General features: G+C 37.6%; 1 protein-coding gene across 3 annotated transcripts; it reads right to left on the reverse strand.

Annotated features, from left to right (window-relative positions):
- Positions 1-279: 279 nt before the first annotated feature.
- LOC105035203 (3beta-hydroxysteroid-dehydrogenase/decarboxylase) lies at positions 280-12,018 on the reverse strand. 3 transcript variants are annotated; one of them, XM_010910668.4, is made up of 11 exons: positions 11,302-12,018; positions 11,050-11,220; positions 10,017-10,133; positions 9,841-9,920; positions 6,669-6,867; positions 6,169-6,286; positions 5,758-5,932; positions 4,376-4,532; positions 2,048-2,113; positions 1,716-1,955; positions 280-574 (listed from the first exon to the last, which is right to left on the reverse strand). In XM_010910668.4, exons 1-9 carry the CDS (start codon positions 12,001-12,003, stop codon positions 2,057-2,059), a joined length of 1,776 nt encoding a protein of 591 aa, XP_010908970.2. In that variant the 5' UTR covers positions 12,004-12,018; the 3' UTR covers positions 280-574; positions 1,716-1,955; positions 2,048-2,056. The 3 variants fall into 3 exon arrangements, with proteins under 3 accessions (XP_010908970.2, XP_073108471.1, XP_010908964.2); XM_073252370.1 differs by having other exon boundaries at positions 368-574; positions 1,716-1,966; positions 2,058-2,113; positions 6,669-6,870; XM_010910662.4 differs by lacking the exon at positions 280-574 and having other exon boundaries at positions 1,770-1,955; positions 6,669-6,870.
- Positions 12,019-15,900: the final 3,882 nt, after the last annotated feature.

A 15,900-nucleotide genomic window follows, 5' to 3' on the forward strand; every position in this document is an offset into this window, starting at 1 on the left:
TGGCTTGGCCTTGTAACTCCTTTGGTTTGCTCTCACCACCCCTCCCCTCCTCTCATACAATCTTTGATTTCTGTTTTTGCTTTCGTCTCTTAATGAAATGCAATTGGAGAGAGAGAGAAAGAGAGGCAAGGACAAGCTTTGCCACAGGGATGCAATGGTCCATGGTAAACCATATCTTAAGCATGCATAATGTCACAATACTATATCCCGCAGCACGAGAGGTGTAGCCAACTAAAATAATGAATAATTATACCCAAAAAAAAAAATATATCATATCGATTATCAACAAGCAGCCATTTTTAACAGTGGTTATTATCCATCTACAGACATCCTTAAAGTTTGTGTAAATTTAAGATACAAGCCAGACTCGAGAATGTCTTGCACTCAGTAATATGCAAATTCAAGTAATCCGAGAAGACAAAAGGGGAAAAAATCCCAATCAAAATGTCATCAAAACGTTTGATTTACAATTAGCAATATGAAGACAGAACAGCGAGAACTATATGGATCAACATTTGAAAGTATCCCTGCATGGCGAATCAGAATTCTTCTGTCAAACTTTCTAGTTTGAGACCTGAAAGAGGTGCACCAGAATTCTTTTCAGTCACAGAAAGCTTCAATTATAGCAGAATAGTGCTGACTAAATATCACATGGGCCTTATGGCTTGTACATATGACTAGAATAACAAAGTAACAGGCTTAGGTTCTCCCGAGGTTCCAAATAAAACAAGCAAGCTTCTACAAGCTAAAAGCATTTCCACATTCTCCTACAGTATAGACGTTATTCTTTCTGCCATCAATAACAGGCACTAAGGTGACATAAACTAGGTAAAAAAAAATAAAAAGTAAGATATTTTTCTGCTTTTCCTTCCAATCTGAATCTAGATAACAATAAAACAATTAATATGGCATCATTAGACTAGTCCCAAAAAATAATTTATATAAGTGAAAAAGCAAATGCACATATATTGCATAGGCAGTCACCTTTTCTGGTAGGATAGAAAGGCCATGAGTTAATTCCTCAAATAGGACACGCTACAGGCATCAGCCTGAACAGTTAGTCAATTTCATTTTCTAAGGTTGCCACATGTTTCCATATTACTATTCTTCCAGCTCCTGCAGAGCATGGTCAAGCCCTGTTACCTTTATAGATGCTCTCCCCTTAAATCTACTGTAACAAATATTCACCTTTTTTTTATTTACCATTATCACTAGATAAGCATGCTAGAAAAACAAACAAAAATGCAAGCCATCTGTACAATTAAGAACACTGACCTATGAAGCTTGCGACTAGCATAGGGATATAGACAACATTGACACTTAAAATAACTATAATCTGAACAATGACGACACTGACAGGCTGAGCTGGTAAAGTCACTAGTTGTTGATAGTAGCAAACTGGGTTAAAGTCCCATCACCGGATTTCAACCCCACTTTTTCTTATCCTAGTTCTCAAAAAAAGTTATACTCTCAAGGACATGAGCCCAGCAACCCTAAGCTTGACGAAGAATGTATAAAAGCTGGTAATGTTGAAATTCATTGGTATTGTGAATCAAGTGTACAATGACAAATAACTCATGCATGATGAACTAATAGCTGATTATCAGGTACCTCCTGTAATATGCTTAGATTAATATGCTCAAATAAATATGCTTAAATTAACATGCTTAAATTAATAACTCTACGAGTACCCTCTTCCCATGAAGAACACTTACCAGAGCTGATCAATTGATATCCAACAGCAAGTGAATGACTTTCGTGGTGCTATATTGAGGCCCTAAGCAGTCGTCCTCAATTTTTTAACTCTTGCAAATACGTCATCAAGAAACTAGGTAGATTAGCAACCATCGTTACCTTCAACTTCCTCATTCCAGCAGATACAGTTGATACTAGTTTGTCAACCTCCTCTTCGCATTGTTCATATATTATGAAGAGGCTAAACAAGCATGTCAAACCTGTGTTGATGGTAAAAGGGGTGAAAAAACTGACCATGTTGAAATAGTAATTGCATATGGAAATTAGTGGTAGCTTCAATTTGAATCCTTACCAACACCAATCAATGCGATAGTGAAAAAGGCAAAAGCAACTTGATCACACATAAAAAACCAGCCGCCTGCAACAATTTAGTTATGAATTAACAAATGATAACATCAATGCTAACAAATACATTCAAGTACACTTTAACCAAGGTTTGAAAACTTGGTCTTGATTTCAGTTTCAGCTGGCTCCATAAAGTTTCCATTTGGCAGTTTCAGTGATTTTGTAAGTTTTGCTCCAAGTTTCAGATTTTCGATCTAAAGTCATAAAAAATTCAAAAAAAATCGAAGGAGAAGAAAAGAAAACAAGAAAAGTTATGCAACAGTTTACAGCATTTTGTGTTATATAGGTTCCCTGTTTGCATAGTTCTGTCAAATTATAGACTGAAACTAATATTGCATATAATTAATTGAATTTAAGCATCATACAGACGTATACATTTTTCACTTATTGACATTCAATTAATTCAAAAAGTCATTATATTAAGAAACTATGAAGCTTTTTAATGCCTATTGCATTCATATCCCTTCAATTTTTTATTAGAATAGGCATTTAAATATTTTTTTAGATCAAGTGGCTATTTGATCAAATGAATGCCATTTTTAGAGCATCATGTTTATTTTATATATAAAAAAAAGATATTATTGCTGTGAAATGTCTCTTAATTAGTTCTTCACAAATCACAATTGTCTTTATAAAGTGCCATGGTAAGAATCTTCTAGGAGTCCTTGGCTTGTCAAAGTTCATATTTATTATCTATCCTTTCTCTTAATTGAAATATGGCTTATCTACATACATAGCAAAGAGATAACCCCAACATTATTCTAATTGCCAAAATAAAATATAAAAGTGACATTTATTGTTAGTCTCTGACAGTTTCGGCTGCAACTGTCAGAAATCACCAAAGTTGGACAAAACCAGCCAGTTTTGGCTGAAACTGATCAAAATTTGAAAGTGAAAGACAGTTTTGGTTCGGTCCTGGCTGAAATTCAGCTGAAACAGATCAATTTTGGTCAAAACTTAAAATCTTGACCTAGACATTCACCACATTCATTGTCTCCTTGCACAGGAAATTAGCCTAATATTTTTTACATGGAAAAATCATATCTTAATGAAGTACTAAAACAACACTCATACAAGTTAATGTGGTGGTAATATAAATTCTAGCAGAACAGCATTTTGAGAACCCTAAAAATGGCAATGGCTCCATGTGAAGGTGTAGAAGTCGGATGTTTGGCTCTGTTCAGAGTCTAAGCACGCTCTCGATTCCAAAATTGTGGCAAATGAGTGTGTGGACATCAATCTCATCCATCCATGACCGCGCATGATGGACGAAAAGAAAGATGGGCTAATATACTGTTACTAGGATAGAGGGGCTAAACTTAGCGTTCCAACATCCATTGTACCAAGAAAGATCTAGCAAACTGAAGTGTGTACATTCCCCGTTCCCACTTCCCTCTTCCTCTTCCCTCATCTAATCATGCCACTTCTCCCTTCAGATAACAAAACATGAATCATTTCAGCTAGCTGCTTTGCCTCACCATGGCTGGCAACCTGCAAGCAAATGGCTCCCAGCAACTCATCTCACCAACACTATAGAGCCTACCCAGCCAACTCCTTTTGCAACCCTCCACTTCCTCCGCTATTCACCTCCAACAAATGAAAGCACCTAAAATAGGCAGGGCGTGGAGGGCCTGGTGAGGACAAGGAAGAGGGAGGATAAATGTAATGAATGTTGGAGTAGGAGGATATGATGATGGTGATAGCGTAGGTTGGAGGACATGTAAACATAAATTTTGAAATAAACATAAAATAATACATCTATAGTACATTAAGTTATGATGATAATGTATTCTGGAAATATAGGTAGCAACTAGAGGATCATACAAAAAATGATACAGGTCTCACCCCTCTATCTCACATGCGTGCTGCAAGACACATGTAAGCTATACAAAGCTATATAACTTGAGATTCCGCACATCTATAACATTCAAAATCCTAAAAACCAACAATAATCTCCCGTGAGGTTTCTTGCCAATTCAATTGACTGATCCATATTAAAAATTTGTCAATAACAATATAAGAAAGGTTTGATTTGATTTGTGGTTTTGCAGCATTTAAACCACCAAATGGTCAGTCCAAACAGATTCTGCACAATTCTGTTGGCCTACCTCTGGATCATCCCAGCGGAGGGATTCTGATACATAAACAAAGCATGGTTTTAAAGGAAAAGCACAATTCATGCTCTAATGTACAAGGTGAAGTTCTAAAATGCAAGCTAGCAGAATAAGAAAGTAATCACAAGTACACACCAAGAAATTCTGGTCATTCCTCTAACCTTGAAGAAAATGTTCCAGTCATCGCCTTGGGCTAGTAACTTCAACAGAGAAATTACTTTGTTCCATGGAGCTGCCATGGTGATAAATGATTGTCTCACAGTTGATTCTGAGACTTGAAAGTAAGATGAAGGCATCTTCTGCAGATTGAAACCAAACCTGTAGAAAAAAATGTAATCAGGATGCCTACATTATATACAGGAATGTACCATATTTATGGGCTATAAGAAATACTAAAGATTGATCGGCTCAGCTATAAAATAAAGATTGCATTTATAGTAACTATAAGAATAACCTACACAAGTTATGATGATCAATGTTTAGTTGTTAGGAGTTAGGACTAAATAAATGCACTCACGTTCTATGTAAATGCAAGCACACCCAAAAAAATGAAGTGTGGACTGCTGTTAGAGGAGGAAGTGCCATCCATTTGGCAATGGGGTGAGACAATGCATTGGTTTCAGATCTACCCAACAGTCTGAAAGGTTAAGACCACAGGCCCTTATGTGTGATCAAATCCCCATTGTCAATCTTACTGTGGTGAAGAGAAGATGCTAGAAACAGGATACATTTAAGACTTCTTCATAAATTTCTTGTAGAGCCTCCTAACTAGAGATTGTCTGCATGGCTGGTTAGATCTGATGAACATAGGAAATAGCTCTTTTATCCTTTTGTAATTGGTGGTCCACTTGGAGACAGGAAGAACAAGAGCATCTTGAAAAAGCACAAAAGGGTGGAGGTCATATTTGATGAAGTCAAAAAGGATGGTGGAGATAAAAGGGGTTTATCTAGTATCTCATTGATTTGGGAGGACTGTGTAGTGGATCAAATAGGCATGTGGGTTTTCATGAATTCATGCAGGTTGGCTTGTTCTGAGCTATGTACAACTAAATTGATGTTTTCTGACTTGCAGGTGGTGCTGTTGGTGGGTGCTGTCTGAAATCTGAATGGTGACAAATGTCTGTTGATTCCTTTTGCTGTCTGAATAAAGACAAACATCTGTTGGTTTGCCACACCACCAAAGTGATTGAATTCTACAATATCTCATAACCATCACAAAAATCTGCAATTCCATATATCAAATGAAACAGAAAATAAATGACCAATAAGATGCCTTTAGAAGAACTAAGCAACCTCTGGTTGCTTTAGGCATATTGGCAAATGTAAGAGCGCTCTCTGTTATTTTACTTATGGCTTGGACTTTCCGAACAAAGTATAACACAATGACAAATAACTCATTGCATTTAATCTTATGAATACATGTAATGGTAACTGGAAATACTGAACATGCTAGCATTTAGGCAAGAATGAGCAAAATAGTTCCACTATTACTAGAAGTTATTTCTAAAGCACCATACAGAATTTAGTTAACAGTGATGCCTACATGGATGAAGGTAGAAAGCCATGGACAAAGAGAATGACTGCAACCAGCAATAGGATTTTGGCAGTTGATGAGATAAAAGTTCTTCCAGACAGGAGGAACCAGTAAAACAGCAGATAAGATGAAAGGATATATGTAAAAGTCTTCCGTTCATCTCGCCACAGCAATATATCAGCAACTGCAATACGACAAAATTCGAAGTTAATTAAAGAACTGAAAACAGATATCAACAGCCATCATATGAAAGGAACACATCATAATGTCCCAAACCTACAGCAATAACCAAAAAAATGGTGCTGGTAATTGTTAGATCCTTTACGTTATTTTCTTATTTTAAATTAGTCATGGAGTAAACCAAAAACCCCCTGTAGGTAGAAAAAAAGAAGAATGTTTAGATGAAGCTATTGGTCCCACCTACTCCACTTCCTAACAGTTTATCTGCTTTTGAAGGGGTGGTAAAATCTTGCTTCTTTGAATATGCCGAGCCTTTAGCTAATTGTGAGAATGATTCCAGAGTTATCGTAACACCATCCTGTAAATACACCAATCAAATATAAAAAGTATAAATTTTTCATCCAATGAGAGGGTCAAAATTTATGTTACTAACACAAAATCAATGACCACAAATTATTTAAACACTTCTGTCAAAAGGTGATATTTCTAAGGACATGTGAGTTAGAAAAGAACTAGGCATTTTAATGCATGTCCTTTAAAAAGTTCTAAAAAGTAAACAAAACAAAAAAAGAAGTTTGAATTTAAGAAAGAAATGTTGTAAACATAACCCACCCACTTGCTTCCTTAAGTGGGCACTAATAACATGATTTGAGAGTACATTAGTGAACACCAAGCCAAAGAAATAAAGAATCAAAACATGAATATTTTGCAGTAGAAGAAGAATCAGAAAGCATACTCACCTCCAAGGATATAATTGGTGAGTATCCAATCAGCCTTTTAGCTTCAGAACAATTGAAAGTCCTCGAGCATGAGAGAGTGGAAATGATTGCAGGAGAAAATAGTGGACTGGCTATTACGCCAAAGCCCAGCTTCTTGCGAACTTCATTGGCCAGCACAACAGCAAGCAAGACAAGCTTGACAGGAAGATGAATTGTAGGCCTGCTGTTAATTGTATATAATCATTTCCATCTGAAAAAGAATCAAGCTAAATTCATTCTATAAATATAGAGTGAAAAAAGATTAAAGAGCCTTTATCTGTGCTTCGTGATGGGACATGGAAGTTACAACAAAAGGGGTACGGATAGAAATATGTAGTTTAGATAATAATTTTAACTGTGCTCTCCTTTTTTAATAAGTTCAAGTTTCGGCAATGACCATGATTTTCCAACTATCAGAAATGAAAGTGGAGATCATGTACACATGCATGCATTAGTTTCATCTGTAAATGCTATCTATATGACACCATAAAAGTCAAACACTTGTATCACTGTAAGGTACAGTTCAAATGTACACAAATTTTTGAATTCAAACAAAATTTCTTTTATTTTTCCACTTTTGTCATCAAGCAAGGGCCTACTTGTCCAATCTTGTGTCTGTAAAATAAAAATTGAACTACAAAATCATAACTTCAGTAATGATGTTATATAACAAAAACTTCATTTGGGATAATTTTGGTTGCACACCTTTATTAACCAAGAAGAGATCTTATGTTTGATATTTAAATGTTACAACTACACACTAGTTCTCATGTATTTGGCACAATACAATATAATAAAAAGAAAGGATTGCAGGTGTATGGCACAGTGTGGATTCCTATAAGGAAAATTCTGGATGTTGTGTTGGAGAGAAGATGATGGAAGATTGTTGCTTTAGATTTAGATGGTGTTTTTTTTTTTTGGGTTGTGCGTGTGTGTGGTGGGGGGTTTCCTTATTGCCTTTTCCTGTCCAAGTTGACCAAATGTGCTTGGGGTTCATCCTGACCAAGATCTGGACTATTCACTTGATAGGCTAGACTGAATCCAATCCAACTGATTATGTGCAGGTGGATTTAACTTTTCTGCATAGACCCAACATTTAGAACTATTGGTTAACGTTAAATGGTTGCATAGGGTTCAGTATGCTTATACTGAGCTCAGCTGGGAAATCAAGTTCAGATTAGAACCATTCCTAGCAAATCAGGGCATGTATCGGCTATGGGTTGCACCCTTATTTATCTTATTTGATATGCATAATTAAGGGGCATGTGGATCTGTGATGTTTGGTCCAAGTTGACACAAATCAAAGTGAATTCTTGCTCAGGATTTATGCCCATGGATTGGGTTGAATTAGGTCTGATTTTGGTTTCCCACGGGATTTTATGCACCTGGGATTTATTGATTACCCTTCTTTTGAGGATGTTAACCTATGCCTGAATAATTGGGTCAGGTTGCAAGTTGCTAGACTGATCTAAACCAATGGTCAGATTGAAACTGGCTAAACATATACATATCATTTGGAAGCTTCAATCTCAAATCAATACCCTGAGTCAAAAATTATGGGAGGGGCCCAACATGTAATTTGAGGTCAGCAAAATTACAATCATACAAGCTTTGATTCATATGTTAAAGCCTAGTTTTGTTTTAAGAAAAGTCAATGGTTATCATTGAACTTTGTGAAAATCCAAACTGCCAAATGTAAAAATATAATACATGAAAAAATTTCAATGCAACCTAATAACAGCCTCTAAAGTTTACATCCCACTAGTCATACTCTAATACGTTGTTTTCATCATTCATTTTGATCACTTGCCACTCCACTTCCAATCAACACCTAAGTTACTACCATCTCATTGGTGGCTTTTAATTACCATGTAAACTTTTAAAGGAAAGACTCCTAGTAATCATAAACAAGGTTTTTATCAAACAAATCAAAATAAAGCATGTGAATTGTGAAGGCACACAGTTTTTTAAGATTGAATATATTCAAATCAAAGGCTGCAGGCTAATAAGTGCATGAAGATGAGGACAGTATAGTTATTGCCTGACAATGAATTTCCTGAAAGCAGAGAGCCAACAAATAAACTGAGAAACCCTAAAACTTTCCTACTTAGTACCAATCGGGACAATGACCAGCAGGAACTATTTAGCTACTTCAGAAGGAATTTTCTTCGTAATCAAGAGGCTAATGGAATTTCAATTGTTACTGAACAAACTAAAGAAGAGGTCCTTCAAGAGTTTTCTTCACAAATTTGTTAACTTTCAACAATCCATTGGGCAAATAGGGATTTGATCAAGATTTTTTTCCCTGGAGTACTAAAAGCAAGCATGACGTTGTTATGAACATAAAGGTCCAACTTATGGTGTTCCAACATAAGTTCCCTCTTTGTTACAAGTTTTGACTTACCATAACTACCGCGCAATGCTTTCGCAAACTTAATTATCGTGTTCTATGCCACCATACCTATCAACTCCAAGAGCAAGAATACACCTAGCATCAAATTTACCAACTGGGAAAGACACTGATAAATATCAAAATTAAATCTCAACTTTTGACTCTGGTTTTCATAAAACTTGAATAAACCTTAACTTCCCTGACCACCAAGTCTTTCTGCACTCACTACCATAATAATTTGAGCATATACGAAGAAAAATGGCCTCAAGATAAAAGCATCGATTACCTTTCCTTCAAGCTTTAAAATTATAAAAAGTAATGTGCTTTCATACACGTACATACATAAGAAATGCACTTGAATATACATATACATGAATGCAATATACACACCATTCATTTCCAAGTGGTTGATGCAACTAAATTTTATGCTCAAAATTTTGAACATTTAGTCAAGGCAATTGTTGAGTCAAAGAACTTTGCTGAAGTTCATCATGAAAGCAAGGAAACAGTAAACAAATCCATCTAAAAAGCATATATTTTTAGCTATCGTCCTAGAACTACATAAGCAGTCATGAATGTCCTTATATAGGATAAGCCTATTAATAATTAAGCATTCAATTATTCTAGTTGATGACCACAAGATTAAGAAAAAATGCAACATGCAGAAACATGATTATTCTTAAAGAAACCATAAACTAGTTATTTGATGGACTGCAAATATCATAGGAGAAAAAGTGAAGGATAAATCTCTAAAGGGCTTACCTTTGATATCCCAACCCTTCCAGCATGTTAGAGATAAAATCCCAAAGCTTCACAGGTTGATGATTAGTTATGAAAAGTGGCTGCAATTTTTAGGTGCCAAAGAATAGAACCTCAGTTTAGGGAGAGAAAAAAGTAGCAAAAACCATGTGATGTTATGATATACTTAGCAGTAACACCTTTCCAGCTAGAGGGATTGACTCTGAACGTAAAGCTTGCTCTGCACAAATATTGGCATGGGCCACGTTTTCCACATATGTGAAGTCACACATATTTTTACCAGTTCCTATGATAAACTGAAATGAGAGCCTCTTGGTTACTTATATGAAGTTCAAATATTTCTAATATTCAATTATATGAAAGTACACACATAAGACATGCATTCAACAAGGAGAGACATACACATCCAGTAAAGCAAGTATAATCATATTTACATGTCAGAGGCAGAACCAATAAAACTAAACACAAGTGCTAGATCTCAGTCAATAGCCTTTTTCATGCCCATTTTGGAAAAGGTATACAAATATTTTACAGGTCTCTCCCTCCATGCGACTGTTCCATGCATATCCGGTACCCTCTTGTCATTGACGCCTCCTTGGATTTTTGTTTAATTTGACCAGCTTAGTCAATCTGTTTTCATCACTTTACCGTTAAATGCTGCAACTACTAATTTTCCTCACATATAAACTCATCTATAACTTCATCATTTCCGGTCTATGAAAATTTACCTCATCATTCTCAATTTTGTCATGCTTATCATATGAGTGCATATTCTTTACCTAAACATTTGAAAATTTACCAGCCTCTCGAGTGTCTCAAGTTTTTCTCCTGTTGGCTATATAACATGCAACAAAAGAAGCACATGACATCACCTTGTGACCAGCTAACTATTCACTCGACAACCTTAGTGCTGGAATCACGGATGATAATTGTTATTATTATTAACATTCAGACTACAGATTTACATAACATAATATCAACCATATCTAAAATTAGTAGTGCATCTGATGTGAAACACCATTAAAGAAGCACCAAAATGGACATAAGGGGTATCAGACTCTAAAATAAACATCTAAGTTTATATCAAAGGGACAACATTCAACTAATAAATCAATTCCACGGGGAAAATTTTTCTCCCTTCTAAACTACATCAATCCCCAATCAGAAAACAACCACATCAGAATTAAAGATAAATAATTAAGATTGACAAACCTTAGCAACGCCCAGTCTTGCCGTCGCCACGATTAACGGCAGAAAACTCGAATCTCCCGGCCCGAACGGATTGCTGGGGCGCAACACACACGTTGATAACCCATCCCTCCCGTTAGCATTCAACACCAACATCTCCACTTGCGCCGTCAATTCATTCAAAACGTCTTTGAACTGCATCAAAGCAACCGCAGAACCCACCGATTCAGGAAATCTTCAAGAAAGAAATCAAGAGAATGACCAAAAGGCACGAACCCTATCGGGGTAGGGCAACGACTCATCGCCGCCGTCGATCCCGTGCACCCCGTCGAAGACCACGTCAGCAGAGCCGGTGTACACGAACCGCCGGACGCCGCACGCCCGGCAGGCGGCGATAAGGTTCTTGGCGCCCTGGACGGTCTCCGTATAGTGACGGTAGAAGTCCGACGGCGGCGGCGGTGGTGACAGAACCGCGGGATGGGCGACGTGGAAGACGGCGACGGAGCCAGCAACGGCGGGACGGAGCTGGGAGCCGTCGCGGAGGTCGACCTGGAAGTAAGAGGCCCGGCCGGACCCGATCGAGTCGGAAAGGAGTGGGTCGGAGGAGGGATCGGGAAGGGGGAGGGGGTCCGCGATCCGGACGGTCCAGCGGCCGGATTTGAGTAGGGCAGAGACCAGCGACCGGCCGACGAAGCTGGACCGGCCGAAGGTTACCGTGCATGCGAGCGAGTTCTCGCCGGTCGGCGCTGAACCGGGTTCGTCGGTCGCCATGGAGGGATGGGATGCGTGGTGAGACAGGACGGAGGTGGGAGGAGAGGGAGAGAAAACGCTTCCGTTAATAACGCTATTTTGGCGCCGAAATGGTAAGGAACGTTTCGGGTTGCGTTTTTTGATCTCCTCCTCCTGAGAGTTCAGAGGCGTCAGTTTCTGGAGGCACTTGGGAATGCTTGGCTGGCCACTACAAAAAGCCAAAACCATATTGCCATGGATCAGCATTAGATGATGGTTTACTATTTTCTTTATATCTATGCATTTAAAATTTTACTTTTGAAGCTATGTTGATACTATAGTGATGCTATTACATTTTTGGATTTTTTTCTTAGAATTTCCTACACCTAAATGGGCATATGACAAAGTAAATTTGAAATGAGAACATTGGAAAAGTGAGGTCCAAAAGTTTCTTTGCATGCCTAAATAAGCATGTTACTTTTGCTGTTACTAATGTCCTAGCTACAATGGTTTATGAGTACAGTACTAATCATAATATTTGGTTTATGAGTATAGCACTTTAATTGGACTGATTAATATGTAAACTTATTTGATAGGATTAGGAAGGAAACAAAATGAGAAGCTGGCCTGTACTCCACTTCTTTCATGCACTACCTTATGAGACCACTCTGTCATGTCATGCGTATCTGCCAAGGTACTCAAATCCAGAATCTCTCCCACTAGGCAAAGTTTCCAACCATCCGGAACAAGCATTGGTGCACAAAGAACTATTTTAATGATCATGCACATAACTTCCAATGTTTTTCCTCTAGATTTATCCTTTTAAATTTTTGTTGTTGTTGTTATTATCATTAACTTTTAGGAGATGGCAGCATCTTGCCTTCCATGGCCTACAGTGGATCATCTAATTCGACAACAAGGCCATGCCTCCATTTCTTGGCTTGGTGCTAATTGCTGCTGTTTGATTACACTTCACAAAATTGAACTTGTTTAGTGTCATAACCCAGCTCTCACCAAACAGCAAATTTCACCGACAATCTGCAAACCATCTGCAGGAAGGCCCACGCTTGATGAGATGAAGAAAAACAATTCAATCCAAAGGGATCCCAAACTTAGTATATTAGGAGATGAAGAGAAGCCTAAAAGAAGCTACTTTAGCTAAACTGAAGGTTTCCGCGTTTGCCAAAAGATTAATTCCAAGGTAAGAATGCCTGATCTCTTAGCTGTTTAATCCTGATTTTACAAATTAAACAGGGTGGGAAAAAAAAAGAATAATTTTTTCCCAACTTTCTTCATCCTTTCAATGAATTGGGTGAAGTTTTCCCCTCTACTTTTCTCCAAAAAACATTCCGGAGATGAACATTATAATCATCTTGTACCAATCTCTTGGACTTTTGTAGTTTTATTGTGATGATAAAGCATGGGTAAATTTCATTTCACCACTTAATATGACGTTCTCAGCCCACATTAATTTTTATGATAAGATTAGAGTGCATAAATTACTGGGAGGATGAAAGGGTGATGGACTGAACTTGGAACAGTTCGTTAGGTGAGCCAATTTCATTCGATGCTTTAACAGAACCCCATCAAGCCAACCATCCAACAGCAGAAAAACAAGCCTAAAGGAGCCATCACTGTACACCATTCACATTCTGGTTGGTGGCTGGTGCCTCACCAACTCTTCTTGAGGATTTGGTGCAACAACACTAGAATTGCCATTGAACTGGAGCATAGAGATATCTACAACCACTAGTTTGTTCCACACCGGCATGTCTAGCTCTATTCTGCGGTCTACTAATTCTCTCCATCAACATAGTATTATTCAACTCTAATGGCTGGTGAAAAAGACCAAATTTATATTTTTTGAGATGTTCTCCAACAATAGCGTATTAACATTTACTCGCCTCTGATGCCCCTTCGTTTTCTCCCACTTTCTGCCGGCCTACCTCACCTCTGGTGCCATCGACATCACCACTAGCAAAGCCCTCAATACCGTCATCGAGGTTGCCGAGCTTGCCATTGGAGTCCCTGTCGACAGAGGAGCTGACGGACGGACTTCTTGACGGCGGTGCTGTACTCGTGGGGGACGATGGGGTCTGAGCACGTAGGTGGTGCTCACCTATGCAAATGCCAGCATAAAGATTTTATGCGGTAGGGGATCCGCATGAAAAATCTGTACGGACACATGTGCAAGAGATGCTTATCAAATCAAAGCAGTTTATCGGTAAGGTCGCATGTGTAATTTTTCTATGCGAAGGTAAATATGCAAGGAAAATCTGTATATGGAGGTCCGCATGAATTAGTCCGTCAAAATGCACTCCAATCACAACTACACCTTCCTTAACTTTAGCTATATTTCACTTGTACCAATATATTTTAAAAAATATCAAATTGATCTTTCTAGTTATCAATATGTTCTAATATAATCATATCATTCACTTACTAGCTGTTTGCCAAATGCCTCTCACTCGTATAAGAGAAAGATAAGAAGCTAAAGAAATGAGGAAGAAAGAGATGAGGGGGAAGAAAAGGTCGTCGCTAAGGAAGGATGGAAGTGAAGAAAGTCGTCATGGAAGAGGGTGGGGTCGTGGAGCTCAGCATGGATGGGAATGATAGCATTGAAGGCCTCATAAATAGGATTGGAGGAGGAGAAGAGGTGACGAGAAAGGAGAGGGATGGAGATGATAGCATCGAAGGCCTCGTGGATAAGATTGGAGAAGGAGAAGAGGTGAGGAGAATGGAGAGGATCGAGTGCCAACGAGAAAAATACAGAGGTGCAAGAAGCCATTATGGAAAGGGAGGGGGGAGTCACAAAGGTTGGCATTGAAGAGGATGGCGGCATTGAAGGCCTTATGGGCAAAATTGAAGAAGGAGATATACACATATAGCTATCTATCTTAAAATTTTCTATATGTAATATCTTAAAGATATATATTGTCCTCTCCCCTCTCTATTCTATACAGAGAATCTAAGCAAAATCTCTGTGGATTTTTCTTTCTATATATATTGTCATTTTTATAAAATATTCTGATTGTTAATTTATCTTTCTCATTATTTTATTATACTTCATCTTATAAAATATATAAAATTATACCCAAGGAACATAATTGACTCAAACAATTCATAACTCCTTCAATGCAATTAAAGAAATGGAGGAATAATATTATATAAAACACTGAATCTTATAAGCAAAACACTCAATAGTTATCAATTGAAAACATTAAATAGATTAAAAAATAAAATAGAGAATCGAGGATCGATAACTAATAACACAAGAAAAAGATACAAAAGAAAAGAAAGATGTTTCATGTTTATGAAATAAACATCTTATACAAAAGAATATCATCCTTAACTAAAATATGTTAAGCCTTATCTTTGTTACTATAAAAACTGTTGTGGTGTAGAAAGGATTTTTTTAGTCCCATGTCGGTTATGAGTCAAGAGAAAATATGGCTTATATAGATTGAAACATTCTCTTCCAACGTGAGACGTCTTTTAAAGGACAAAACCGTGAGGCTCTAAATGATCAAGGCCCATTGAAGTGAAAGGCCCATTGAAGCCTAAGACCGACTAAAGCCTAAAGATGGTCATGAGTCAAAACGGACAATACCTCACGTATGCGGAGGCAATGGCATAAGCCAACCATCTGAGCCATTCGATCCCTTGACCCATGACCACAACATTGGCGCCATCTGTGGGAATGCCTCCTATCCACACATACTCCCTCTTGACCGAGAGGCTGTGTTGTGATGTAAAGAAGGCTTCTTTAATCCCTCATCGGTTATGAGTCAAGAGAGAATATGGCTTATATAAATTGAAACCTTCTCTTCTAACGTGAGGCACTTTTTAAAAGATAAAACTGTGAGGCTCTAAATGATCAAGGCCACTGAAGTCTAAAAATGATCATGAGTCAAAGCGAACAATACCTCACGTATGCGGAGGTGAAGGCATAAACCAACCATCTGAGCCATTCGATCTCTTGACCCATGACCACAACAAAAACAACAACAGCCAAAAGAAGAAATTAGCTAAGTTAAAAGATAGAAATGAAACAAGATTAAACTAACTCTACCTCGATGATGAGGAAAAGTATAACACTAAATATGTAAAAACAGATTTATTTATCTATCTATCTATCCATCCATC

This window comes from Elaeis guineensis, chromosome 1 (genome assembly GCF_000442705.2).
Source record: "Elaeis guineensis isolate ETL-2024a chromosome 1, EG11, whole genome shotgun sequence".
NCBI classification, from domain to species: Eukaryota; Viridiplantae; Streptophyta; class Magnoliopsida; order Arecales; family Arecaceae; genus Elaeis; species Elaeis guineensis.

What these genes read in the sequence shown, in the direction of transcription:
- LOC105035203 (XM_073252370.1), bottom strand. Translation starts at nt 12,003, where the DNA reads ATGGTTTTGGCTTTTTGTAGTGGCCAGCCAAGCATTCCCAAGTGCCTC. An exon ending in CGTTGCCCTACCCCGATAGG is followed by an intron (nt 11,221 to 11,301) that starts GTTCGTGCCTTT and finishes GCTTTGATGCAG; the next exon opens with TTCAAAGACGTTTTGAATGA. An exon ending in CCTTTTTCACTATCGCATTG is followed by an intron (nt 1,967 to 2,057) that starts ATTGGTGTTGGT and finishes CACCCCTTTTAC; the next exon opens with CATCAACACAGGTTTGACAT.